The sequence below is a fragment of the Aedes aegypti genome, chromosome 1 (genome assembly GCF_002204515.2).
Source record: "Aedes aegypti strain LVP_AGWG chromosome 1, AaegL5.0 Primary Assembly, whole genome shotgun sequence".
In the NCBI taxonomy this organism is placed as follows: domain Eukaryota; kingdom Metazoa; phylum Arthropoda; class Insecta; order Diptera; family Culicidae; genus Aedes; species Aedes aegypti.
This window is the reverse complement of record NC_035107.1, coordinates 217,985,117-218,010,351: the sequence shown is the minus strand read 5'-3', so window position 1 is coordinate 218,010,351 and position 25,235 is coordinate 217,985,117. Positions and strand designations below refer to the sequence as shown.

At 38.8% G+C, this 25,235-nt stretch overlaps 2 protein-coding genes across 3 annotated transcripts in view; one reads left to right on the top strand and one right to left on the bottom strand.

Moving 5' to 3' along the window:
- Positions 1 to 11,678: 11,678 nt before the first annotated feature.
- On the bottom strand, positions 11,679 to 14,986 carry LOC5574055 (vesicle transport protein GOT1B). 2 transcript variants are annotated; one of them, XM_021857588.1, is made up of 5 exons: positions 14,548 to 14,986; positions 14,390 to 14,481; positions 13,864 to 14,124; positions 13,761 to 13,799; positions 11,679 to 11,822 (listed from the first exon to the last, which is right to left on the bottom strand). In XM_021857588.1, the coding sequence occupies exons 1-5, from the start codon at positions 14,570 to 14,572 to the stop codon at positions 11,802 to 11,804; spliced, it is 438 nt and encodes a 145-aa protein (XP_021713280.1). In that variant the 5' UTR covers positions 14,573 to 14,986; the 3' UTR covers positions 11,679 to 11,801. The 2 variants fall into 2 exon arrangements, with proteins under 2 accessions (XP_021713280.1, XP_001655035.1); XM_001654985.2 differs by having other exon boundaries at positions 13,723 to 13,799; positions 14,548 to 14,983.
- Positions 14,987 to 15,187: 201 nt separating this feature from the next.
- Positions 15,188 to 25,235, top strand: part of LOC5574056 — a 42,218-nt gene continuing 32,170 nt past the window's right edge. Inside the window, exons 1-2 of the mRNA XM_021857587.1 lie at positions 15,188 to 15,339; positions 15,537 to 15,771. Of these exons, the coding sequence (XP_021713279.1) occupies positions 15,332 to 15,339; positions 15,537 to 15,771 (243 nt within the window). The 5' untranslated portion in view covers positions 15,188 to 15,331. The remainder of the gene's footprint in view (positions 15,340 to 15,536; positions 15,772 to 25,235) is intronic.

Genomic DNA, 25,235 nt, shown 5'->3' with positions numbered 1-25,235 from the left:
TTTCAAAGTAAAGCTTTAATATAAACGTTTTGAATGTCGGTAAATATTTTATAGATTTCAATGGGATTTTTTGTGGAATCGTTAAGAATTTTAATAATTTCAAAGGGAACCCTGGTGTTTTAGGGGAGATCCTAATTGAATTCTAACGACTACCAATGGAATCACTACAATTCTCATAAAAATCTCTACATTCTAAGTTCTAGACATTCCAAGGATACTATTAGAAACCCCACCAAAATAACGAGAATATCACAGAAACACTTAGAACATCGGAATTCAACATGCTGTTAAGAAAACACACGAGGAGCATCAAAATTCTACCGCAATTTCACCAGAATCTCAGTACTGGTGCTAGAAAATATGTGGTTTTAAATTTGATAGCTGTAATCTCAAGATCTCTTCATAAATGTTAAGCTAGTATTTAAAAAATCATCGGCGTTGGCGAAGGCCGAAAACCACCCAGAAAATTCTTTGATGTACCATCATCATAAAATCATAGACATAGAGAGAATACCAGACTAATCGCAAAATTACACTACAAATCTTGTCAAATAACAGCACCTTCATGATTTGTGCAAATTGTCGCGTAATCGATTAGATTCCATGCATTTTCTTCATATGCATGATTGTATTAATTTTAAGCGTCACTCTGAATAGATTATTCTTTACGTGCAGAATCACTCTGCACTCTGAATGGAAATTTCTTAACGTGCAGCTTCAGTCACTGCTCATGTTCGAAAGTAGTAAGTACTACATGTTCGAAAAGTTTTTTATTCATACCAAAAGTGTAGTAAACTTTGTGGATTTTGTTTTTGAGTAGATGCTACATGTAGTAAAGTTCAAAGTTTTTTATTCATATCACCCAGTAAGTTAAAGGGTCGCTCAAATAAAGATTTTCTATCTATCTATCTACACTAGGGCACCCATACCATTGGGCGTGATAACCACTATTTCAACTTTTCAACTACTTCAATGATAGGCTTACGCCAATGCAACTGCATTATATATGCAATGCTATAATGCTCCATGGTTACTTGGGTTGTCATCAATCTCGGAAATTTTCGAATACGTTTATCATTTAGCGAAACACACAGGCTATACTTGTATCTTGGCAAAGATGGTTAGAAGGAAAAAGATAACCAACTCCCGTCTTTTCTAGGCGACATGAAAAGCGCCGCTCTGGTGAGTCAAAAGCCAACTAATATGCAACGTTCTCCTAGTGACCACCAGATGTTGAGGTGTTCGTTTATGACTTTCACGCTTGAAAAAAAGTACGCAGCTGAAACGGGGATGTTGATTTTGCCAATCATCTCTAAATGGCATAAAATGTGAGAAAAAGAAGAAAAAACCAGCACATGAACATTTTTTAGTATGTATAAAAATTACTCATATTTTGTGTTGGTCCAGAAAAGCCTGATGTTATGTGAGTCGAACTCACTTCTATGTAACAATTTTTAAGTGTGGTTGTTTTGATTTCTTCCACTTTCGATGATTGAAATTTAGCTGAATATAATGTTTACGCACTTTTGACTCAACAGATGGCAGTAGTGTTACTTGAATAACGTGTCGTCGGCAAAATATATGGCAAAATAAAGAGTCGATCATCTTTTTCCTTTAAACCATCTTTGATCTTGGTTTATTACAATATAATCTCTGAATAGAGCTTCAATTTGTTTTAATTTGTTTGGGAGACACAAAAATGTTAAAATAAATACAAGGCGACGATGCCTCCATTATCTGGCGAAGTGGTCATCCTTTGGGGAAGAAGAAATTACGCATTGGTAAGATTGGCGCTTTCACAGTTATACGAACCGACACATATTAGTAGCAGTTTGTAAAGTTAGCTTGATCATTAGTAGGGGAACTGGGGGTAAAATGAACACCCTAAGCAATTTTCAAGTTTTCTTGCTTATGAAGCTGTCAGATTCTTTTTCAATTGCTCAGAATTGAAGAAGGATGTTTATGCAATGTTACAAGTTGAAATATTGTGATGAAAATAAAATTTTATCAACATTATTATAATTTTGAAAATTTCGTTCCACAGAGGCAATGTTCCAAACATGTGGGTAATATGAACATATGACGGGGGTAAAATGAACATACAATGCACAGTGCACAGTGGGACGGATTGGGAATTTAGGAGGAAAGTTGGAACTCACGCCTTCAATTGTAATTTTACGTAAAAATGATGTTCTACAAAGTTGTTCCTATTATAAAAACAATTTTTTTGGTCGGACCGAAAATTAGGGTGGCCCTTTGTAAAAAAAGATAATCATCAAAACTTTTTTACTTAAAGGAATATTGGCATAGTTTGTTCTACGAAGTTGAAGATCAGAAAATTTTAAGTTGATTTGACAAAAAAAGTTTTTTTCTAGCTCAAAAATTGACCTTTTTAGAGCATTTTTCGCTATTGATGTAGTAGGGTGGCCCTTCATGTTCTTCGTCAACTGGTTTCAGACAAAGTTGAATGGGTTTGGGGTCAGGAGGAACAAGCCGAGTTCGAGTTAAATACTATGACGTCAAACGGCCTTTGACGATTGAATGCGACGCAAGTTCCTTCGGTCTAGGTGTTGCCGTTTACCAGGAGGACGGGATCATTGGTTATGCTTTTCGAACGTTGACGCAAACAGAAAACAACTATGCGCAAATTGAGAAAGAGCTTCTCGCGGTTCTCTTCGCTTGCCAGCGGTTTTACCATATGATAATCGGTAATCCCAAAGTGGTCATCAAGACAGATTACAAACCGCTCATTAACGTTTTCAAAAAGCCGCTCGTGAAAGCTCCAAGTTTTGCATAGAGCTTGCAAAACTTATGATTTATGCAAATGTCATCGTATCAGACGACATTCAATTGACACTTTTTTGTGTTTGTCGACGTTAATTATAACGCTCGTGCTGTGACTGCTGACCATGGCAACGAAACGAACTTCGCGCAAAGTGTCGAATGTTTACAGCACTGAAAGAGAGAAAGAAGTATAGAGGACACATGGAGCAGGTGAGACCGTAATAGAATAATTCTTGATCACACTATTTTTTCAACCAATCAGATGTCAATTGTCCGACTACCTGTCCCAGGTGTTTGTAAACAAAACGGCCAGCCCTACATCACCTACCCTTCCTGGTTTTCTCCACAAAGTGAGCATACTGTATCACCTTAGGAGGAGCTGAACCCGCCTTGGCCACATGCTTGACGACAAGAATGACGACACATGTTTTGATGGAAAATCGTTGTTTACACGTGGGAATAGCCTATCTTATGGACCAATGCACGAGTTCACTAATTTGACGTTTGAGCGGTGCCGAATTCACTGGTTGCTATGGTGCCATAAATAACACGGCACCGCTAAAACGTCAAATAATGAACCCGTGCAAAGGTCCATTGTGTCTACCGTGGGAGGAGTGCTATAGCAGAAACGGAAATGGTCAAAGTAGGCTTCTAATGTTTAATGTCAGTAATTTTATTAAAAAATATACCTCATTGATGTTTGTTCGTTCATTCTAACCAGAGGTGTTTTACAGTGAACCAAAATGTACCGTCAAAAACTGTAGTGAGCGTGACAATCACACATAGACTACACGGAGAACTTTGGAAATGCTAATTAGAGTAACAATTATGACATTTATAACTTTTTTGGATTTTAAGCATTCCATTGCTTATTATTTTATACTCTTCCATGCATTTTCAAAAAATAAATATTTCTATGATTTTGGAGCTACCTTTTTTTTTTTTTTTTTTTTTTTTTTTAATTTCTTTATTAGTATCATTTCAAACATTACATTCATTTCTTATATCTAGGTGTTCTGTGTTATTTGACAACACTATCATCCTAATTTGGTAAAACAAATTTAAGATTTAATTAACATTTTGTTAACAACATATTACATTTCATTTGCCGTAGCAGTTCAGTTTTTTTACAGGTGAGTTGATTCCACCTGCTTATAAGAGAAAAAAAAAACGTTTTTAATATACTTAACCTAACTTAACCTAAACATATAACGCATTAATCGTGGCAATAGAAGATTGTAACGATTTTTGCCTGAAATTATTAATGATTGTATTTGACATTTGTTCCAATGTTTCAACATTGGATATTCTATGTAACTCATTGGTACTATACCAGGGAGGAAGCCTCAGAATCATTTTCAAAATTTTATTTTGAATTCTCTGCAGAGCTTTCTTCCTGGTATTACAACAGCTAGTCCATATTGGTACAGCATACAACATGGCTGGCCTGAAAATTTGTTTGAATATCAACAGCTTGTTCTTAAGACAAAGTTTTGATTTTCTATTAATAAGGGGATAGAGACATTTTACATATTTATTACATTTGGCTTGAATGCCCTCAATGTGATTTTTGAAAGTTAAATTCTTATCTAGCATGAGCCCTAGATACTTAACTTCATCTGACCAATTTATTGGAACCCCTCTCATCGTGACAACATGTCTACTTGAAGGTTTCAAATAAAGGGCTTTTGGTTTATGTGGGAATATTATTAGTTGAGTTTTGGAAGCATTAGGAGAAATCTTCCATTTTTGCAAGTATGAAGAAAAAATATACAAACTTTTTTGCAATCGACTACAGATGACACGCAGGCTTCGACCTTTGGCGGAGAGGCCTGTGTCATCCGCAAACAAAGATTTTTGACATCCCTGAGGTAGCTCAGGTAAGTCAGATGTGAAAATATTGTATAATATTGGTCCCAAAATGCTGCCTTGAGGAACACCAGCTCTTACAGGAAGTCTTTCAGATCTGGAGTTCTGATAATTAACCTGAAGTGTACGATTTGACAGATAACTTTGAATTATTCTAACAATGTATGTTGGAAAATTAAAGTTTTTTAATTTTACAATCAAACCTTCATGCCAAACACTGTCGAATGCTTTTTCTATGTCTAGAAGAGCAAGACCAGTAGAATAGCCTTCAGATTTGTTGGAACGGATCAAATTTGTTACACGCAAAAGTTGATGAGTGGTCGAATGTCCATGGCGGAATCCGAACTGTTCATTGGCAAAAATTGAATTTTCGTTGATGTGGGCCATCATTCTGTTCAAAATAAATTTTCAAAAAGTTTACTGATGGAGGAAAGCAAACTGATTGGACGATAGCTAGAAGCTTCTGCAGGATTTTTGTCTGGTTTTAAAATTGGAACAACCTTAGCATTTTTCCATTTGTCAGGAAAATATGCTAATTGAAAACATTTGTTAAATATATCAACTAAAAATGATAAGCTACTTTCTGGAAGTTTCTTGATGAGGATGTAAAAAATTCCATCATCGCCAGGAGCTTTCATGTTTTTGAATTTTTTAATAATAGTTCTCACTTCTTCCAAATCAGTCACCCAGGCATTTTCGAAAACGTTCTCTTGATTGAGAATATTTTCGAACTCCTGAGTAACTTCATTTTCAATTGGACTAGTAAGTCCTAAATTAAAATTGTGCGCACTTTCAAACTGCATAGCAAGTTTTTGAGCTTTTTCGCAATTAGTTAGTAATAATTTGTTTTCCTCTTTCAATGCCGGTATTGGCTTCTGAGGTTTTTTCAAGATTTTCGATAATTTCCAAAAGGGCTTAGAGCCAGGGTCCAATTGAGAAATTTTATTTTCAAAATTTTTGTTTCTTAATTGAGCAAAACGTTTCTTGATTTCTTTCTGAAAATCCTGCCATATAATTTTCATAGCAGGATCGCGAGTGCGTTGAAATTGCCTTCTCCTCACGTTTTTAAGACGGATCAAGAGTTTAAGATCATCGTCTATAATCACGGATTCAAATTTTACTTCACATTTTGGAATTGCAATGCTCCGGGCTTCAACAATGGAATTTGTTAAAGTTTCAAGAGCATTGTCAATATCAAGTTTAGTTTCTAAAGAAATGTTAACATCAAGATTGGAATCTACATACGTTTTATAAATATTCCAGTCGGCTCGTAAATAATTGAATGTGGAGCTGATAGGATTGAGAATCGCTTCTTGGGATATTTGAAATGTAACAGGGACATGATCAGAATCAAAATCAGCATGAGTAATCAGTTGGCTACAAAGATGACTAGAGTCGGTTAAGACCAAATCAATCGTAGATGGGTTTCTAGAAGAGGAAAAACATGTGGGGCTATCAGGGTATTGAATTGAGAAATATCCTGAAGAGCACTCATCAAATAAAATTCTGCCGTTGGAATTACTTTGAGAATTATTCCATGACCGATGTTTGGCATTAAAGTCACCAATGACAAAAAATTTTGACTTATTGCGAGTCAATTTACGCAAGTCAGTTTGGAGCAAATTAACTTGCTGCCCAGAGCATTGAAAAGGCAAATAGGCAGCTATGAAAGTATATTTACCAAACTGTGTTTCAACAGAAACACCTAAAGTTTCAAAAACTTTAGTTTCAAATGATGAAAACAGTTGATGTTTTATACGCCTATGAATGATGATTGCAACTCCCCCACATGCCCCATCAAGTCGATCATTACGATAAACAAAAAAGTTAGGATCTCTTTTGAGTTTAGATCCAGGTTTTAAATACGTTTCGGTAATAACTGCTATATGCACGTTATTAGCTGTAAGAAAATTAAACAGCTCGTCCTCTTTACCATTCAGAGAACGAGCATTCCAATTTAAAATATTTAAATTATTATTTGGATCCATTAGAAAAACGTAATCCAATAACAATTTGATTTGTAAATTTTACACCTACTTGGACTGCTTCAGTCATAGTGGTGGCTTTGAACATTGCATCAATCATTAGATTCAATTGTTCAGTTAGAAAATTAAAATCAGAGGCAGACATGTCATATGATTTCCCATTAGAATTTCCGGTAGACGAAGATGCGGAGTAACCTGTTGCGGTAGGGTTTTTTCCATTTGATTTGAAACAAGTAGAATGGGTACCCATGGATCGAACAGGGGAGGAGTTCGAATTTCCTGCTACGATATCGGCAAAGGATTTACCGTGGGTAGATACATTCGAAATAGAAAGATTCGAACGGCTACCCGACGGATTAAAATTAGTTTGTGAATGAGCATGATTATGATCTTCCTGATGGGTATGATTCATGATCAAGCGATCGTTAACTGAAAAATGAGCATTGTTCGATACTCTACCAGGCAAATTCCGGAAACGACCGTTATCGTAAAGATTATTATTTTTCATCTGCCTGGCACGAGCCTCAATGACCTTTTTGCGTGAAGGACAATTCCAAAAATTGGACTTATGGTTAGCCCCGCAATTACAACATATGAATTTGGTGGTATCTTCCTTCACTGGACAGACGTCTTTGGCGTGAGAAGAACCTCCGCAAATCATGCATTTAGCATCCATGCGACAATTTTTTGTACCATGACCCCACTTTTGGCACCGACGGCACTGAGTGGGGTTCTGGTAATTTCCTCCAGGTTTCTGGAAATGTTCCCATGTCACACGGACATCAAACAAAAGTTTTGCTTTTTCTAAAGCTTTAATATTATTTAGTTCTTTTTTGTTAAAGTGAACTAAATAAAATTCTTGAGAAAGCCCTTTCCGAACAATGCCAGATTGGGTTCTCTTTTTCATAATGATTACTTGGACTGGGGAAAATCCAAGTAAATCATTTATTCCATTTTTGATCTCTTCAGGTGATTTATAGTCACTTGAGAGACCTTTCAAGACAACTTTGAACAAACGTTCAGTTTTGTCGTCATAAGTAAAAAATTTGTGCTTCTTCTCTTCAAGATGTTTGAGAAGAAGCTCACGATCTTTAAGAGTTTCCGGCAAAACGCGACAGTCTCCTTTCTTTGCGATTTGGAAGGAAACCTTGATTCCCCTAATGGAGTTCAAGATCTCCTGCCTAAATCCCCCAAATTCGGAACAACTGACCACGATAGGCGGCACTCTTTGCTTCCTCACTTGAATCAAAGAGCCTGGGCTAGAGGCTGCTTCGATTTGGTGTTCGGAAAATTTGTCTAGAGCATCGAACTGATTGCTCATTTCGATACAATTATTCATTTCACCCTTGGAAGAAAGTTCGCATTCCGGGGAAGCGTCCTTTCTTCCATTCTTGCCACGTGTAGTGACAGTTTTAAAAACCACTTTTTTGGAAGGAAGTAGTGAATTCAGAGATTCACCCTTCCTTTTGTTTGTTGTTGATACCATGTTTAATTAATAAACGAAAGAAGACGTGACCTTCGAAAGGTTTTTTCCCAAGACGGTGTCCAAGAAGGATTACCACCGCTAGCTTTCGCCAACGGGTCCAACGAAAAATCGAAGGCACGGGTCCAAACAAGGATCGTAAAGGGATCAATAGTAGAAAACATAGTACCGTAAAACGGGGTAACTTTGATAGTTTTTTCGAAGAAAACTTCAATATTTATGCATTCTGTATCTAAGAATAATATTTCATATTTTTAAAACAAGTACTGACATCCTAGCTATCGATTGCACTTGATAGATTGCCAAAAGATTTATTCTGAATGGATATATAATTTTTCATGTAATCGAAAGTCGGTTTTCTGTTTTGGGGTAACTTTGATAATGGAGTATAAATCGAACAAGATTGAATGAATCACGGAACATTTATAGGGTATTGCATACCTCTAGGTGTTTAACGCTATATGGAAATTTCTGACTTAGATTACAAAAATGGTCCCAGTTTGTAAAAATGGTTTTCGCTAAGAGATTTGAGACCGTATTCATGTTCTACTATAACTAGGCTGTCATGGGTAAGTGACGAACTCATTATGACTTTATCAAATAGTGGTCGTAGAACAGATTGTTTGTAAGCGTTGCAAAAATGCTAAAATCTTGTAAATTTTTAATGTTTGCATAAAAATCCTCAAATGCACTTGATTTCAACGAAAATAGCTTTGACATGAAGTGTTATAACAATACTCTTTACTTTTGCATACGTTTTCTTTAACTGATTGACAGAAACTTCGATATTTCGTTTACTATGTTGAGGGTTTCGCACTATCAAAGTTACCCGCATTATCAAAGTTACCCCGTTTTACGGTACTGAAAAGTACTGTTTAAGTAGCACCAAAGATGGTTAAAGGGATCAATTCTAATCATCTTTGGTAGCACTGAAAAGTACCGTTTTTAATTTTAGCACTGAAAAGTACTGTTTTATTGCTTTAGGTAGTTTTTAAGAAAACTTCCAAGAGCAGAGAGAATTCGTGTACGCACAGCACGAAGGTACGATGCGCACTGATGGAGCTACCTTGTGTTATACTTTGGACTTGGCAAATTTTTTCATAGTTTCTGTTGCAGGCTCTCACAAGTTTTTAGAAAAATAAGTAATTTTTTATTAGTTTCATGGGATTTTTTCCGGAAAAAAAACTGTTGAACAGCGTTACTATTAAATTTAGCAAGGAAAACTTTAACGTCTGTGAGAAGGATTCAAAGATTCAGCTACTTGAAGGTAAGCCTCCACTTCATCGACCATGAAGCCGATAAATTATAATTATAGCTATATTTATCGTCAAATTCCGTGATAGGCCTGAGATTTCGTCTAATGTGGATCGACACTAGCCAACGATTCCAAAGAAAGGTTCCTTACAAGCGGAAAAATGTAAAATTATGGTGGCGAGTTGATAGTAGCCACTGGGAACGGCACCGGGAAAAGACCATCGAGCAATCTAACATCGACGCGTGTTCAACTTCACATTTGAACGCTGTATTACAGGGAAGACGTAAAGTTTAATGTTCAGCACAATATATATAGAAATAAATGTCTTTTCATCTATTTGTTTCAATGACTTCATTTTGATTCTTCCTTTGTCCTGGTTCGAGTCTAAAAAGTAAACAAAACCGTAACGGGATCATGAACATTTCAGCGTTGTTAAGCATTGTGCATCTTAAACGCCGATTATACTTATGAATGTATAAAGCGTTTATATGCATTTCATGGAGTGAATAGACCGAATATGGTTTTAGTATAACTTTCAAGCATTTTAGTATGAAATTATTTATCCGTGTACCATGACTTTCATGCAACAAAAACATTCATGTGATACTGAAAATACAAGTCATGCGCGACTGTGACTTTTTTTTTTGGTCAGCAATAAATGTATCATAGTTGTAAAGAATTACTGTAGTAGAAGTTAATCTGTATTATCATAATGTGCCACTCACAATGGGCACCGATTGAAATATGTTTTTCTTTTCATTCTTGTATCAACCAGCCGCACTAGCTTGAGGGCTATCCATAACTCACGGGTTATTTTTCTATTTTTAGACTCTTCTTCCTTCGTCGGTCGGTTTTTCGTCTATACAAAATAATGTGTCGATCGTGATCTTTGGTCAAACAAACTACCCCCGCCCTTCTCCCCCCATGGATGACCACGTTGTTTATGGACAGCACCTTGTGCGAGAACGGCCCGAAGCAGAAACCTACGAATAAAGCGGGTAGAAGCAAACCTAAAAAAAACCGTGGTGCTCCGTTTGTGCCACTTTTTTGTTGCTTCCAATGAACGCCCTCTCCTCCAATGGACCAATGCACGAGTTCAGTCGTTGACGTTTGAGCGGTGCCATGTTATTTACGCTACCATGGTTGCTAGTGAATACGGCACCGCTCAAATGTCAAATTAGTGAACTCGTGCAAAGAACCATGGACCAATGCACGAGTTCACTAATTTGATGTTTGAGCGGTACCGAATCCACTCGTTGCCATGGTCACGTAAAAAACACGCCACCGCTCAAACGTCAAATAGTGTACTCGTGCATCGGTCCATTGTGCAGCAGTGAAAACGCATGCTGTACAAAACACTGCAAGATAACGTCATAAAGGCGGCATTTGACAGTTCAGAGCTGTGATGAAGTGGCGATTTGAATCAGAAGCATACGAATGAAGAGTTGTCGCTACGTTCGCAGCTGCGTCGTGATTGTTTTTTACATTCATTTTGCATTCCCGTCATCCACGACAGCATAACGTTCATGGGATGCTGAAAAGAATGGCACGCTACTCTTATCCATGTCAGGTAATACATTCATGGCTGCAGTAAGAATGTATCAGTAGCAACCTGAATGTCACAAATGAATGTTTCAAAACCTCTTGCATGTGAATGTAATGCGTAATAGCATCAAAAATGTATTATACGCTTCACTGCAGTTTTGATCACTGCTAGTCACTCTTTACAAGAATAAATAATTTAATTTAAAAATTTAAAAATGTCCAATGTTACTTTAACTGAAACAAAATGACCGAAGTGAATGTCCAATGTAAAAATTGTTGAAGCAGAACGACCAATGTAATTTATCCTATGTACATATTTTTAGTCAAAACGTCCTATCTGATGTTTTTATAGATTTCAGTGTAATTTCCGAAAAAAATGTCAAAATGTCATTTCTTACGTTGAACTCTAGCACACTGCTTCCCTCTGCGAGCAACACAGTGTGGAAAAAATGTTTCAGTTTGATACAGTTTCAAAACATATTCTCACAACCTTCAAGCTCGATTTACTCGAAATGTGTGAATTGTTAGATAGGTCGTTTTGGAAAGTTACGCGAGAATTCATTGATTGCTTTATCGGCGTTCTTGCTTTAGTACAACCGTAAAAGTGACCATTTCCACTTTTCAACTACTTCAATGATAGGCTTACGCCAATGCAACTGCATTATATATGCAATGCTATAATGCTCCATGGTTACTTGGGTTGTCATCAATCTCGGAAATTTTCGAATACGTTTATCATTTAGCGAAACACACAGGCTATACTTGTATCTTGGTTTATTACAGTATAATCTCCTCTGAATAGAGTTTCAATTTGTTTTAATTATTTTGGGAGACACAAAAATGTTAAAATAAATATAAGGCTTGCTCGACGATGCCTCCATTATCTGGCGAAGTGGTCATCCTTTGGGGAAGAAGAAATTATGCATTGGTAAGATTGGCGCTTTCACAGTTATACGAACCGACACATATTAGTAGTAGTTTGTAAAGTAATTAGCTTGATCATTAGTGTTGAATTGATGCTTAGATACTATGTATATGTACATTCTAGAGCGTATAAAGTAATGAGCTACTATGGCAACTTTGTTCATGTTGGCAAGGGAATTTTTGTTGGCCATGATATGTATTTCAATAAGAAGCCTCTTGGAGTCATTTTCGGGCTGCATTGATATTAGAAAACCGCAATGCTCAACTGAACCATACATGAGGAAAATAGGATATTGAAGTTCAATATAACCTGGATGACTGATGTTTTTTGCTTGCCATTCAGTTCGAGAAAGCGTAAATAAAAGCAAACATGAAGCAATAACAGGTTCGAATCCCAAAGCAGAATAAAAATGAACAGAAATAACGGGTAAGAGAAAACTAAAAAGTTCTATCTCTTATGATTTTTTAGTTATGATTGTTTTAAACAAATAGGTTAGGATGGTCCTTGAATAATGTTTTTTATCCGCCACTATACGCCTCACCAGAGAACTCATTTGAAAAGCCTCCCTGGTAGTAAAATGCCTTAAGAGATAGCACATAACCGTCTTGGACGAAATTTCAGTACTCAGTACGATCTACCTTTAGGAGTTTAGGATTTAGATCCATTTAGTTGATAACTAGGGATGCTTATTCTAACTTGCACAAATGAACCTTGAGGGATAAGAATGTAACCTTTATAACATATGATATCTCAAAATCCTGATGTTTTAGAAGGTTATTGTCCTCGGAAGAGTTGTTCAGTAGCTCAAGGGTTGACATACTCTGATACGAAATTACGCCACAAGGCGGCGGTAGTAAGCATGCAACTTTTATTTAGCGGAAATCTCTGGATACTGACCACTTAGAAAGATGACATCTTCAACAGAGTTGTTCAGTAGCTCAAGGGCTATTATAATTTCAGTCAAAAGTTTCGAAATATTGCCACCAGGTGGCGCAATAAGCACGAAACTGTTATTTTGCGGAAATCTAAGGATCCTGACCATTTAGAAAGATGGCGTCTTCGACAAAGTTGTTAAGTAGCTCAATGGCTCTCATTATGCAAGCCAAGAGTTTCGCGGTTTTACCACTAGGCGGCGCTACTGAGCATGAAACTTTTGTTTTGTGGATATCTCGGGATTCTGACCCCTTAAAAAGATGACGAAACTAAAGTTAGAACGTACTGAGTACTAAAACTTCGCCGAAGACAGTGCTGTGCTATCTCTTAAGACATACCTGTTTTTACAACAAAATTTTCGTGATCTATTGGCTCAAATTTCCAAAATTTTCAGCCAAATACAAATCTATCTTGTTTCAAGCATCTACATGCCATCCATAACAGGTTTATATTCTTGACCTTTCAAACTGTAAACAATTTGCCGTAGTTATTTAGTTATGTGTCAAATGGTTAATTGAATTCTTAAACATATTAAAGCACAGTTTACCACCACCAAAAGCCATGGAAGTTCTTTCTAACAAATCAACACCGTTTTCAAGATCCACATTAAATACAGTTGTTCGACTTTATGTAATTGCAAAAAACGTAAAACATCTGGAAGTCATAAAAAATAACCAGTCAGAATAGAAACTTAAAATAGACAGCGTTTTCAACTATACAAATTTCCGATGAACTGGATCAAAAATATGTATGTTTAACAGATGAACAGGTGGGAACAAAGTTGCAAAATCGCGAAAGCTACTCCCTATTTGGTATCCTCCGTTCAGATCACCAGTATGCACGAAATAAACTAACAAAAAGATTTACGTCGCGTGATGCAGCAATTGATTCGTTAGGAGTCCTTCCACACAAAAAAGACGGGAGAAACTATCCGTAATCTTACCGACACTAGAAAAGAGCTTGACCAGATTGCTATCATACCGTAGTTCGATTCGAGTCTCCCGCAAGTCGATCCACGACCTGAAACGAACAGAAATTGATGGTTATGGGAGTTGAAATTCTGCTATCCAATCTTTCAAATTACCTTGCTGACGCCGGGCATGTTGAGGAAGTTGCCCAGAATCGGTACCCTCCGCAGGAAGTTGATGGCCACCGGAAAGAATCCACTGAACAGCAGAATGAAACCGTACGTTTCGATGAGCATTCCGATCAACGGATAGCCCAGCAGCACGATCAAAATGCCGCCGAAAAATGCAATCGAGGCCTTGACTTTGTGCTTCTGGAAAAAGAACCGGAACGTCCGCTCCAGCCCTATCACGCAGGCGAGTCCGCATATGAAGAGGATCTGCAAAAAAAAATCAGGAATGTTAAGTTCGACCAGGATCTATTAGAGTAGCAAGGTTTCTTTCTGACTTTAAAGACATTCGCATAAAAAATGACATTTAAGTGTTTTACGTTAAAATAGAAACCAAGTCTCTAAAACAAGAACTTGATACTAGTCCTGTAGTCTCTATCAGGCCTTGCATAAAATTAGTATTTTTTGCATTTAATAATCAGGCCTCCCCCTACACCAAGCCATCTAATCGTTAGCACCCAAATAGTATACTCACGTTTCCTATTGCCAGCAATCCTTTATCGAAGAGCAGTAGCACTCCAAGGAACAGAAACGCAATTCCGAATCCGGCCAGGCCCACACCAATTTCTGCAAAGATTGTAAATAGTGTAAGGAGAAAGTTCGCTACCAAAAACTAATATAATGACGACTTACTCTGCGTATCGCTTATCTCGAACATTTTGTGATCTGTCTTCTTAAATACTTGATTAGCACTTGCTCATGCAAGTCAGGATATGAACCTTTATATTATTTATAATAAACTGTTGCGAATATAATTGTCTTTCGTTTGGATCCTGCTCCACGTCATTCGTGTGAGTGTTGTTTTTGGCCAGCAACTCGACAAAAGCAGTGCACCACGAACCGGATTCACGACGAAGACGGGACGGTTTTTGCCACCGGCAGATTCTATGGGCTTTGTTTCTTACTGAACCATAACTTTGCACAAAGGAATCTGTTCAATAATCGCCAGATACGATTGATTTTTTAGAAGAAATTTTCACTTTCCGCGTATTCGGCACCACAAAGACAGAGCACAGGATGACAGATTTTTATGATTTTGGGCTGCGAGAAACGGGCGACGAAAACAGACAACATAAAAGTTATGCTGAGCTGTCAAAGTACAGTGAAAACGTGATTTTAGCACAAGAAGAGATCCACACTGGACTAGCCTCATCGACCAAACACTCAATTTCACTGCGCATGACCCCTCGTTCGTTGTGCCTGCAGGGTTGTCCACGTCATCAACCTGGAACATGCGTTCCACAAACACATCATTGATGATCGATCATTTGGGGATTGAAAACAAAAATGGCGTTCGAGTTTGTTGTGATTGCGTGAGTGCATGCTCCGAGCAAAGTATTTTTGCAAAATAATGGCATTTTTCGATGGGTTTTAAGTGAATTGGCACCGTAAAAGATAGCGCGAATGTACGAGGAATATGAAGAGGTATGATATAGTGCAGGGCGGATGGATTCTGGGGTGAAAATCGTTAACAAATCGCAACTTGCGAAACGGCACTCATATTTCGGTTTTTGCTTCTTGGGGGGAGGTGGGAGAAAGTTGCATTCTTTCTATTTATGGGTCAAATACCTCATCTCCACTTACGTTGTGCAAAATATTGTATAATCGCATTATCGTTCTAGAAAATTAAATGCATTGGAGCTGCGCCGGCAGCAGGAGACGGGAAAACAGCATGAGGACAGAGGCAGCGAGCATGAGTCTCCCAGCAAAAAGAGATCACCATCGAAGAGAACTGCTGGCGGAGGAAGTCCGAAAAGGGCCAGGATTACGAGGGGCTATGGAGCAACGCCCCGGAAGGAAGATCCCCGAGAGCATCAGGACCTGAACCGGGAGGAAATTGCTCTCATGTTTATGGAGGTAAAATATTGGAAGTAAATCATCAGGGTGGCTTCCTAGTCGGGAATTTCGCAGGGCTGGTAGTGCGTTACTTTTTTAGTGACTACCAGGGGAATTCCGGAAACGAGAAACATGATCGTTCATCTGTCGTGCACGAGCCGCGACGACTCGCCTACGCGAAGGGCAATCCCAAAATTTAAACTTATGGTTGCCCCCCCATTTACGCATACAAACTTTATGGTATCTTCCTTCACAGGACTTAGCGTGAGAAGAACCTCTGAAAATCATGCATTTAGTGTCCATACGGCAATGTTTAGTACCATGACTTTTGGCACCGAAGGCACTGAGTGGGGTTCTGGTACTTTTCTCCAGGTTTCTGGAAATATTCCCACGTCACACGGACATTGAACATAAGTTTAGCTTTTTCTAAAGCTTTAATATTATTCAGATTCTGTTTGTTAAAGAGAACTAAATAATATTCTTGAGAAAGCCCTATTCGTACAATGCTTTTTCATAATAGGGGTATTCACTAAACAGCGTAAAGCGCAGTGTAAGTCATGCTAAATTGATTATCAGATTATATTTTCTCTCGAGAATTTCTCTCAATACTATTTCAAAAATTAATGTATGGATTCCTGTTGAAACTTTTTTTTTTTAATTCCCAAGCAATAATTTCATAAATTGTTCCAGAAACATAGTGGGTACACCGAAACGGTTTTGCGTCTAAATTAAAATTTATTTTTGCTTGAACTTGAACTCGACCACAAACTTCACTCAAAATTCTAATAGAATATTTTTTTTGTCAAGTAATTACTTCAATAATTATCTTCTTTTAGTCCTTGTTGAATTCATTCCATTTCTATCTTCAGTATGTCTCGAGGTAAACTTCAAAACTTGCTCACGAGATTTTCAGGAACTTGACTAGGAATTTCACCAAAATCATTTTGAAGCATTAAATCATCCCTTAGGTATAGGAATAATTTATGAGATTTATTCACAACTTCATGTTATGTAATTTATGAATACTTCTGCGTTAAAAATTCAGTAAAAAAAATCCATGAAAACTAAAGAAAATTTCTTGGTTTTCATACAGTAAGAAATATGTTTACATACATTCCATTTCCAAACATTGAGATTTAAAACAATGTTTAGGAAAAATTATGTGAAAACTCCGTATGAAACATTCTTTGAATTATACTAAAATGAATTCCAAGAAGAGCTTCGAGGCAATTATTTATGCTATTTCGAGTTTCTAAATCAAGAGAAATTTTTTTATGAACCTCTTTAGGAATTTCTGTGTTCTGTGTGAAATTCTTAGATAATTCATCGATCATGTATAACTAGGAACTCGGGTTGATTCCTTTTGTCTTACTGGACAAAGCAAAATTGCCGATCAAAAGGACCACAATGAATCGAATCTTTGGAATTTTTCCAATAGGTAAATCTGCAAGACTTTAAATAGACCCGTCACTCAACACTGAAATAAGACGTGTTTAGGACTTTACTTAGCTTACTATGAAAAAATACGGTGGGTATCTTGTATAGTTTTATGTTTCATGCAAAAAAAGTGTAATGTATAATGATCGTTTTGTCGTGAAAATCGTGAATGAAATGTTAAGAACCGATCTTCTCAAAATCGGGTCCTCACTGTATTATATTCCACAATGTTTTAAATTTTGTCTAAGTTAACAGCACAGACAAACAGACGTAACACTTAGAACAAATCTCGATCCAAATCATAGTCACGAGGACATGTACGCCCAATGCTAGAATTAGTGTATTTGGCCGATGGGCCAACAGATGGCGGTAGTGTGTAAACGTCAAACGCGAACAAAAACGATGCGAGCGCTGCGGGTGGCGGATTGGCCACCTACCATATTTTTGAATCGACCGTTAAAAAGGTGGTCGATGGACAATGATGAGAGTGTGACGTCTGTTTGTCTGTGTTAACAGGTTCGTAGAAAATGCCTTCTTCTAAATATTTGCTGAAGATACGAACATTCTAGGTGGTCAAGATCATGTGCTAGAGCCCGCGAAAATATAACCAAATCTACCTGCACATCTGAGAGACTGGAAAACCACACATTTGAAGAGCAAAGCGTAAAATACCGTCAAAATTTAAGTAAAGGTAATTAAACTTTCTAGGTGTTTTTCGATGACAGCACATTTTAAAAAGTTGAATACTTAAATATAGTCGTGTGTTGGCAAACTGCTATTGATTTTTTTATTCATACCTTTTTCATAGTGAACAACAAAAACTGAATGATTTTGACCATCATAAGATCATTAGACCGTTGTGCACAACCCAAGAACTAACAGGGTGTCTACTACCTGGAAAAACCTGGAAAACCTGGAATTATCTGGGAATTTCGATCACAATCAGGGAAATTATTTTGATGCAATCATTCATGGTAGAATATGTTCACGACAAAGGATTTTTGCATCAACACAGAGAAACCATTATTTGCAAAAAAAATTCTCTTCAATAGAAAAAAATTCGGCTGCGCCGCTATCACAACATTATTTGAGCTGTTCAGTGATTATCCTTACGAGTATGAAATTTTATCGACCTACTAAAACATGATTGACGTTTTTAATATCTCCATATATAATCAGTCATGGATTAACATATCTAGGGCTGGTCACAGGTTCCTTTTAGAGAATTCTTTATTTTATGCAAGTCTCTAAACAATATCTATTTTTGACAAAAAGGTCTCTGAAGTATCTTTTTTCCTTATCTTGCTTGCAAATAATAATGATGCTAAATTTCTTCTCATATTTCTCAAGAACAGTTTCTGAAATTATCCTACAGGGTGGCCACCGAACCGGGAAAAGCGGGAAAAAGACGGGAATTTGAATCCATCGAAAAAAGACGGGAAAAAACGGGAATTTGAGATGGTCACCGGGAAAATCATTTTGAACGAACATCTTCAAGCTCTAAATCTACAAACCATCAAAAATAAGTTTTAGAAAGTTGATATGGTTGATCATATTACCATCTGTTATCTTGGATAGATAGGTTTCAAACATGATTTTCTTGTAGAAATAGTCTAGTTTGCTAAACTAAAGTTGGTTGGTAATGTTTCGAAATATTTTATGATTTTTTTCTCTTACTCATTCATTTATTTAGTTAACATCTACACAGATAACACTGAATCAACAATTTCACGCCACAATACTCGGTTCGTGGCCGCATCTCTCCATCCTCGGTTCTGCCCCACGCTCGCCAAATCGATACGCACTTGATCCGCCCACCTAGCTCGCTGCGCTCCACGCCTTCTTGTACCAACCGGATCCGAAGCGAACACCATCTTTGCAGGGTTGCTGTCCGGCATTCTTGCAACATGCCCTGCCCATCGTATCCTTCCAGCTTTGGCCACCTTCTGGATACTGGGTTCGCCGTAGAGTTGGGCGAGCTCGTGGTTCATCCTTCGCCGCCACACACCGTTTTCCTGCACACCGCCGAAGATCGTCCTAAGCACCCGACGTTCGAAGACTCCAAATGCTTGCAGGTCCTCCTCGAGCATCGTCCACGTTTCATGCCCGTAGAGGACTACCGGCCTTATGAGCGTTTTGTACATGGTACATTTGGTGCGGGCGTGAATCTTTTTGACCGCAGCTTCTTCTGGAGGCCATAGTAGGCCCGACTTCCACTGATGATGCGCCTCCGTATTTCACGGCTAACGTTATTGTCAGCCGTCAGCAAGGATCCAAGGTAGACGAACTCGTCGACCACCTCGAACGTATCCCCGTCTATCGTAACACTGCTACCTAGGCGAGCCCTGTCGCGCTCGGCCCCACCAGCTAGCATGTACTTTGTCTTGGCCGCATTCACCACCAGTCCAACTTTTGCTGCCTCGCGTTTCAGGCGGGTGTACAGGTCTGCCACCTTTTCAAATGTTCGGCCGACGATGTCCATATCATCCGCGAAGCAAACAAATTGACTGGATCTCGTAAAAATCGTACCCCGGCTGTTAAGCCCGGCTCTCCGCATAACACCTTCTAGCGCAATATTGAACAACAGGCACGAAAGTCCATCACCTTGTCGTAGTCCCCGGTGGGATCCAAACGAACTGGAGTGTTCGCCTGAAACCTTCACACAATTTTGCACACCTTCCATCGTCGCTCTTATCAGTCTCGTGAGCTTCCCGGGAAAGCTGTTCTCGTCCATGATTTTCCATAGCTCTACGCGGTCGATACTGTCGTATGCCGCCTTGAAATCGATGAAAAGGTGATGCGTTGGGACCTGGTATTCACGACATTTTTGGAGGATTTGCCGTACAGTAAAGATCTGGTCCGTTGTCGATCGGCCGTCAACGAAGCCGGCTTGATAACTTCCCACGAACTCGTTTACTACGGGTGACAAACGACGGAAGATGATCTGGGATAGTACTTTGTAGGCCGCATTTAGAATGGTGATCGCTCGAAAGTTCTCACAGTCTAACTTGTCGCCTTTCTTGTAGATGGGGCATATTACCCCTTCCTTCCACTCCTCCGGTAGCTGTTCTGTTTCCCAGATTGTGCCTATCAGCCGGTGCAGACAAATGGCCAGCCTTTCTGGACCCATCTTTATGAGTTCAGCTCCGATACCATCCTTACCAGCAGCTTTATTGTTCTTGAGCTGGTGAATGGCATCCTTAACCTCCCTCAAAGTGGGGGCTGGTTGGTTTCCATCTTCCGCAGAACTGACGAAGGCATTTCCTCCGTTGTCCCGTCCTTCATTGCCTGTGCTCTCAGCACCATTCAGGTTCTCGTCGAAGTGCTGCTTCCACCTTTCGATCACCTCACGCTCGTCCGTCAGAATGCTCCCATCCTTATCCCTGCACATCTCGGCTCGCGGCACGAAGCCGTTGCGGGATGCGTTGAGCTTCTGATAGAACCTACGCGTTTCCTGAGACCGGCACAGCTGTTCCATCTCCTCGCACTCCGTCTCCTCCAGGCGGCGTTTTTTCTCCCGAAAGAGGCGGGTCTGCTGTTGCCGTTTCCGTTTATAGCGTTCCACGTTCTGCCGGGTCCCTTGCTGCAGCATGACCGCCCGCGCTGCATTCTTCTCCTCCAAAACCTCCTGGCAATCCTCGTCGAACCAATCGTTCCGTCGACTCCGTCCCACGTACCCGACGTTGCTCTCAGCTGCATCGTTGATGGCTGCTTTTACTGTTCTCCAGCAGTCCTCAAGAGGGGCTTCGTCCAGCTCACCCTCTTCCGGTAATGCAGCCTCGAGTTGCTGCGCGTATGCCGCTGCGACATCCGGTTGCTTGAGCCGCTCTAGGTCATACCGGGGCGGCCGTCGGTACCGTACGTTGTTAACGACGGAGAGTTTTGGGCGCAGTTTGATCATCACCAGATAGTGGTCAGAGTCGATGTTAGCGCCACGATAGGTCCTGACGTCGATAATGTCGGAGAAGTGCCGACCATCAATCAGAACGTGGTCGATTTGCGATTCTGTCTGCTGTGGTGATCTCCAGGTGTATCGGTACGGAAGGCTGTGCTGGAAGTAGGTGCTACGAATGGCCATATTCTTGGAGGCGGCAAAATCAATTAGTCGTAGGCCGTTTTCGTTCGTCAGCCGGTGGGCGCTGAACTTTCCAATCGTCGGTCTGAATTCCTCCTCCTGGCCAACCTGAGCGTTTAGATCTCCTATGATGATTTTGACGTCGTGGCTTGGGCAACTGTCGTACTCGCGTTCAAGCTGCGCGTAAAAAGCGTCTTTATCATCATCAGTGCTTCCGGAGTGAGGGCTGTGCACGTTTATTATGCTGAAGTTGAAGAACCGGCCTTTGATCCTCAACTTGCACATTCTCTCATTGATCGGCCACCACCCGATCACGCGCCTCTGCATATCACCCATCACTATAAAAGCTGTTCCCAGCTCATGTGTATTGCCGCAGCTCTGGTAGATGGTATGGTTAACTCTAAACGTTCGCACCATTGATCCCTTCCAACACACTTCCTGCAACGCTACGATGCCGAATCCACGGTCCTTCAGCACGTCGGCGAGTATGCGTGTGCTCCCGATGAAGTTGAGAGATTTACAGTTCCACGTACCGAGCTTCCAATCGCTAGTCCCTTTACGTCGCTGTGGTCTTCGCCGATTGTCCCGGTTCGTATTCTCTCGTTGATTATTCGTTGCTTGATTTTTTTACGGCTGGCTTGCAGGGCCTGACACCAACCCCCTAGATTTCCGGAGGACCATTCCCCCTAAATGTTCGGAGGACCATAGTGCGCAGTTTAGCTTAGAGTCCTTCTCTGGCACTCGGACGATGATCAGCCGCCCCTGACATGGGGAACAGACGCTGTTGTGAGCCGCTCCTAACATGGAGTACAGACGCTCAAGGTTTGCAGAAGCAAAAGCAAAAGCAAACCCCCCCTTCCCTGTCAGCATACGACCAAAGTTCCCACCGGGGGTTGGTTACCCGATCTTCCCTAAGGTTACTCGTACCCCGGCCAGTACCGCGAGGAGGTAGGGATAGGAGTTGCTGGGCAAGAGGCTAAGGACCGCACAAAGGGGTCTATTTTATTCCTTCAGGTACGCGAGGTACCAATGGTACGCCATGCCCAGCCATTCTCTTACTAATAGGGCTTAATTTTTACTTTAACTTATCTGACTCAGAGTTCTGAAACTTTCAACAGAAGGTTTAAGCACTCAAACATATTTGATTCATAGTTTTCTTTAGTTATTTTAGTATTTTAGTTTAGAGCGGCTTTGTTCCATCCTCACCTTAAACATATTTACTTTAGTGAACTCCTCATATTTATGAAGAAATAAAAGAAGAAACACTAAAAATTGAAACACTTTAAATAGGGTAATAGGATGCACAAAAGGGACATATCTAGGTATTTAAATTAAAAATGGAATGGTGTTTGTATGTCACGAGTTGGCTTGAGAACGGGACGACTGATTTGAACAATTCTTTCACTTTTGTTTTCCTCAAGGGTTCCGACGTGTTTGAGTGGAAGAACATTTTTCGAAATCCTCCAAGAAAGTTGAGAAAACAGGAAATGCGAATTTGACATAAAATTCGGGAATTTTTCCCACAGCCTCTACGACCTACTGGGCAATACGACGTTTTCCGGGACACTAAATGTTTAAGTGAATCGAAAGTGCCAAGAATAGCAGCAATGGGGTGTAAGTGATAGAATCCCACTTTTGAGAAAAACGAAAGTTTTTTCAACAATTTTTCATTCCATACTAATTGTACGAGAGCCACGGACGGAAAAATCACCTAAAAATACCGTTTAAAAGCTTAAAGTACAATTTTTGGTATGTTCAACTAAAAAACCGATTAATGGGTTATTTTTGTGCGTTCGGGCCCATTAATAAAAAACCGGGAAAATTTTGAAAATTATACCGGGAAAACCGGGAAAAAAGCGGGAATTTCATAACGGATTTTTGGTGGCCACCCTGTCCTATCTCCAGGGATTTCATATGAAATACTATCAGGAACTAATACAGGGCTCTCCATAAATTCTTCATGAAATTCCTCTACCAATTCTTTCAACAATTTTTCAAATGATGCTTAAATGAATTTCTCCAGAATTTGCTTCAGGAAATCCTCGAGCACTTCCATGTTACTACCTCCAGTAATTTTCTCATGGATCACATTGAACAATTTTCCAAAGACTATCCTAGGACTTCCGCCAGATATTTTTCACTAGCTTTTCAACCGAATTCTTCAGTCGTTACCCTAAGAGATCTTCCAATGTTTTCCACAGATTTTTTTCTTTTTCAAGAAAATCCGCAAAGGTTCATTGCAGAGTTTTTGGTAAAATTCGTCGCAATTTTTTTTTTTTTTTCAAGAATCCCGACAAGAATTTCTACGCCATTTCATCAAAGGTTGTTCCAAAGAATGTATCCAAAAAATCCTCAAGGGGTTATTCGAGTGAATCTATTAAGAACATTTCAAATAATTTCTTAAAATTTACCTGTGTTTCATAATTGAGTTTCCCTACATTTTTTCTAGGAATTTCTCCAGCATGTTATCCAAGAATTACTAGAGTTCTTTCAAACATTTTTTAATGAATTACTCAAAAAATCTCCATGGAATATTCAAAAGTTTGTTTGCGGTTTCACACCAGTTAACACTACAGGATTTTTTTTTAGTTTAAGACAACCTCATTGCTTTAGGACAACGTCACGATTTTTTTTTTTTCATCAGTTTCTCAGCTTCCTGGAAAATTCCATTCACATTTCCTTGAAGAAATACATAGAAAACTCATCGAAGAATGCTAATCTTAAGAGTAATCTCTTGAGTAGTTCTTGAAAGTATCCTTAGAGAAATTTCAAGTTAAAATGTTAAAGAATTTTTTGTAGAAAATCTAGAAAAATGCTTGGAGATATCTAGAGTAGTTTCTGGTTAAATATTCTAACATGTTTTAAACGAGAGCCTTGGAGGTTGTATTAGAAAAACTGATGAAAGAATCGCCGGATAAAATCCTAGAGGGATTTCAAAATTTTCTTGAAAAAAAAATATCAGAAATAATATATGGAGGAATTCCTGTTGGAATCCCTGAGGTATTGTTAGTGGTTATTTATGAAAAAAATCAGGTTTTATTTCGATACACCCAAATTATTATTTTTTTTAGAAATTCCTTAGGAAAATTCTTGGAGAGATTTCATAGAAAATAAATTCAATTCTAAACTGAAGAAATTGTTTGTCGTAATATCACGAGAAATTCTCAAAACAAGTTTTAGATATATTCTCTGATGTATGTCTGGTCGTTTCGTATTAAACTCTTATCTCCTGTTAGGTTTCGTTTTTTGACTGTCGTTTAGTCTCTTTTCGGTCTCTTTTTGATTCCTGTTAAGTTTCATTTTTCAGGAAAGAGTTTTTTAAATTTCTTATTTTCAAGACACTCAGTCGCTACCAGAACTATGCTATGAGCTACCATGGGAAAGAGAAAGTTAATTTAGAACTCTTGAACATGTTCGAATGAAATGTAACAAGCATACTGATACATTTGAAAGATTTGTTAAGTCCACGATGATGAAAAAAGCTCTTAACTAGCGAATTCAAAGACTTCATCATTAGGAAATAAAACTCAAAACATTGGTATTGTTAGCACCTTTATATTGAAATAGCTTCAGCATGCTTTAAAAAATGTCTAGAAGTGTTGCTATTAAATCAAAAACACTTCAAAATATGTCATTATTTTGTTTTAGCCATATAAAATTAGAGTATTTGTTGAATTTGGAATTATTTGGTGAAACCTGGAAAAAACCTGGAAACATCAGGGAATTTAATTTGGGTAAACGAGTAGACACCCTGACTAAAGAAAGAAGTCTAAGAAGGCAAGAAAACATGCCAACTGTCGTTGAGCTGTCTCCTCTCTCAGCTGTACACTAGCACCACATAGCGGCAAAATTACTAACCAATCAGTGCTGCCTCACATTGCTTTTAAGCTTCTGAACAACTTTGCTGAAGTCACGAACATTCTAAGTGGTCAGGTTCATGAGCTAGATCCTGCTAGAATATGATCAAATGACA